Source organism: Dysidea avara, chromosome 3 (genome assembly GCF_963678975.1).
Source record: "Dysidea avara chromosome 3, odDysAvar1.4, whole genome shotgun sequence".
NCBI classification, from domain to species: domain Eukaryota; kingdom Metazoa; phylum Porifera; class Demospongiae; order Dictyoceratida; family Dysideidae; genus Dysidea; species Dysidea avara.
The window spans coordinates 8353284-8357254 of record NC_089274.1 but is presented as its reverse complement, the minus strand read 5'-3'; the positions used below and the strand labels follow the sequence as shown (position 1 = coordinate 8357254).

General features: G+C 37.7%; 1 protein-coding gene across 1 annotated transcript; it reads right to left on the bottom strand.

Moving 5' to 3' along the window:
• Positions 1-919: 919 nt before the first annotated feature.
• Positions 920-3971, bottom strand: LOC136249232 (uncharacterized). Its single transcript, XM_066041191.1, has 2 exons — positions 1167-3971; positions 920-1059 (listed from the first exon to the last, which is right to left on the bottom strand). The coding sequence occupies exons 1-2, from the start codon at positions 2142-2144 to the stop codon at positions 985-987; spliced, it is 1053 nt and encodes a 350-aa protein (XP_065897263.1). The 5' UTR covers positions 2145-3971; the 3' UTR covers positions 920-984.

Sequence of the window (3971 nt, the reverse complement as noted above, 5' to 3'; positions counted from 1 at the left end):
GTGTTGTTAAGATGTTGAGGTAACAAGAGTTTGTTGCTGGAGCCTGATCTAGTATTGGTAGAGTTCAAAGTGATGTAGTTATTGATGTTGAACTGATTAGTTGGTGATTTGATAGATTTAATAGCAAACAGTATGTCTTGAAGTTCAAATATGTACATTAAAGGGAGGAGCCTCAGATTTATCAAACGGTCTTTGTAACAACTAATGTAATCACTCAAGATGTATTTAGTGGCACGACGTTGTATTCTTTCAAGGTTTAAAATGTCTTTCATTAAGTGAGGACGCCAAACTTGCGTACAGTAGAGTAACTGTAATCTTACCAATAATACATACAGTCTAACCAATGTAGAAGGTGAATGAGTGGGGAAAAAAGTACGGCGAATTAGTCCAAGCATTTTGTATGCTCGAGCAGTGATGTCTTTGTAATGTTTATCCCAACTTAGGTCTTCAGATAATGTTAATCCAAGATCTTTATGAGAATCGACATGAGGTATAATTGAATTGGACATAGAATAAGAGGTGTCGAGATTACGTTTGAATGATAAATGAATAAAGTTCTTTAAACTAAAATCCAGATCAACATCCCTTGACCAAGTTAAAAGAGCAGTGATATCATCTTGAAGAGCCTTATGATCAAAGAGTGTACTAATATGGATAAAGCACTTGGCATCGTCAGCAAATTTGAGTAGTTGGCTTTCATGAATGTATGAAGACATGTCATTGATGTAAACTAAAAACAGCAAGGGACCAAGAATACTTCCCTGTGGAACACCAGAAACTACTGGAAGTAAATCAGAATAGCAATTGTTGATAGAAACCCTTTGATAGCGATTAGTCAAATAGTTCTTGAACCAAGACCATAGACTACCAGTTATGCCCATTGACCACAGCTTGGTCAGTAAGATACTATGTGACACTGAATCAAAAGCCTTGCTGATGTCAAGGTAAATAACATCTGTTTGTGAGGGACTGTTGATGATTTGATCAGTGAAAATTAGCATCTGTTGTAGTGTAGAACAATTTTTGGTAAAACCAAACTGGGATGGACTGATAGACTTGCTAATATGAGAGATAATCTTGTTAAAGATTAATCTTTCAAGAACTTTTGATACAATAGATAATAATGAAATAGGACGATAGTTCTTAACACAATTAGAATCACCTACCTTAAATATGGGTACGATTTTGTGGATTTTCCAACAGGTTGGTAAAGAGTGGTGGAGTGATTGAATAAATAGATGATAAAGTGGCTCACTAAGAGCTACAGCACAACTTTGTAGTACTCTAGGGGAGATGTTGTCAATTCCAGCAGATTTGTTGACATCTAATGAGATTAGAGCTTGATAAACATCTGCAACAGTAATGGTAATTGATTGTAATGAGTTGTGTATAGCTGGGAGGTCATCAATCTTCGGGATAGAAGATGGATCATGGAAAACTGAATGAAAATATTGATTAAATAGGTTGGCTTTACTGTGGTCAGTATTAGCATTCAAAGACTCAAAGTTCATGACTGATGGAATATTTCTGGACTTGGTGATAGATCTAAGGTATTTAAACATTTTGTTATTATTAGATGAGGTGTAACAATTGACAAGATGTGATTCAAAATCCTGCTTAGCTACTTTAATTTTGTCCTGAAGTGTATTTTCAATGGAGTCGATGACGCTGGAGATATGATTTGTAGGATGACACTTGTATCTACGACGGAGTGTTCTAAGTCGATTGATGCAATGCCTTATCTCAGAATTATACCAGATGGGATCTTGGTTTGAATGAACCTTGTACAACGGAATAAACAATTGCATACCTTCCACCAGTAACTGTTCAATGATGTGCCATATAAACTCTATATCATGACTTAAAAGGCATGGTGTGAAATCAGAATGAATCATGTGATTACAGAGACCTTGATAATCTCCTTCAGAAAAGTTGAAAGTAAAGTAAGCGGCAGATTTTGAGGATGTCGTCACACTGATGGATATAGAGAATGTTATGATATAATGATCAGATTGTAAGAGTGGATCAGGATAAATCTGTAAGTGATTGATGTAATCATCAAGGTTGGTAAGGAGCAAGTCCAGGATATTGCCATGATTGTGGGTTGGAACATTAATGAGTTGACTCAAACCAGTCCGAAACATTAAATCACAAAATTGATTCGAAACAGGAGAATGACCTGATAATGTGTCCCAATCAATGTCTGGGAAATTGAAATCACCCAGTACAATTAATTTACCAGAGTCATTCAGTGAGTTATACAGGAAACTAAAAAGGTTGTCATAATAAGTAGTGGTTGAATTTGGAGGTACATAAGTTACACAAACAGTAATTTGGTCCTTTAAATTTAATTTGATACATATGATTTCCAGATCTTCGGGTGAATTAAGTCTCTGACAAGAAATGTTATTGTTAACTGCAATCAATACACCTCCACCACGAGAGGGACGATCTTTACGAAATAGGGTATAATTACAGGGTAAGATTTCATTGTCAAATATACAATCGGAAAGCCAAGTTTCAGTCAAGCCGATGATGTCAAAAGATTTAGAGTATACTAGTGATTGGAAACTTAGGAGTTTGTTGACAATACTTCTAGGATTGGTATAAAGACAATTAATCGTGAGACACTTCAGGGAAATAGTCTTATGATTACATGATGCTGTTTGACCAGGTAGTCATTGAGAGGAAGACTGGTGCTCCATAGAATCAGGAGCAGTACTATTGGTAGAAGTGCTTGTAGGTAGGTTGCTAGAGGATTGAATGTATTTAAAATCAATAACTTTACCATGTAGGAGCTTTTTGACAAAGATTTGACTGTAGCGAATTTTTATGACCTTGCGATCTACTCCCTGTTGGATAAGGTTCCAGCGTTCATGCAGCAATAATGCTTCAGTCTTCCTTTCTTCTGGAGTCATATCACTTTTAATTACAATAGGGTGTTTAACTTTGTCTCTGCTAGATAGAACAGTGTTTGCATCAAGTACACGTAAAAATTTAACTAGTAATGGTCTTGGACAGTTATTAGAGCTAGAAAATTTGCCCAGTCAGTGAATATCATTGATTGAACAGTCACGTATGCTGGAGTCAATAGTTGTAAGAACAGGAAGGGCTTTTTCTAGTTCAAGTTTGGATCTATTAGCTCTTGGTGTTCTAGGAGGACACTCATCAATGCCGTAAATGACAACGTTAAGGTTTCGATCAGTGGGTCTGGCTTTCATATTGGTTAAATTTGCAGGTTGGACTCTGGCTTCTGGTGGATTGTTTGTTGTGTTAGTTATAGGCTGCTCTGAGGCAGTCTGTTGTATTGTAGATGTTGTATTAGCAAAAGATTGTAATGAGGTGATAGTTTCCGTCAGTGAAATAATGCTGGCATTTAGATCCTTGATAATATTGGCTAATTTACATATTTCTCTATTTTGATTTGCCAACATACATTGAGAGCATAAATACTGCACATCAGACTCACCTACCTTGTCGAAAGCTGGGCGGGTGACGCCTGCACATTTCCTGTGAATCCACCCTTGGCAATCACCCTCGCAGAACACAGCTTCGTCTCCCTCACAGTTCTCACTAGGTTCTAGAATTGGTTCATCACAAACAATACAGTCAGCTTCACTGTTTTTGATGTTTTTCGTTTTCCTTTTGGGTGGGGAGGTTCCCGGTAGTTTTCTTTTGGGCTGTCGGCCTGAAGCCATGTGGTTAAATGGGTCACACTAGATAGACAAAGACACAAGAACAAATACTGATATGAAATTGGACTAGCCTGATGGGGTACCGTCATAAGCCACGGTACCACGGTTGTAGCGTTCAGCCAGTCTCGAAGCACCGGCCTGGTGCGTCGTCCTCGTCGTCCAAGGCGAGACTGGCCTAGGAAACGTAATGATAGTAAGATCTGGTGGTTGCAGCAGTCCAAAACGGGGTGAGAATGCTGGTTTAGAGAAGCACAACTTTACAAAACAATCCCACAA

Coding starts and splice junctions, on each gene's coding strand:
- LOC136249232 (XM_066041191.1), bottom strand. CDS start 2,144: ATGTTTCGGACTGGTTTGAGTCAACTCATTAATGTTCCAACCCACAAT. Junction 1,060..1,166: donor AAATCGTACCCATATTTAAG/GTAGGTGATTCT, acceptor CTCTCATATTAG/CAAGTCTATCAGTCCATCCC.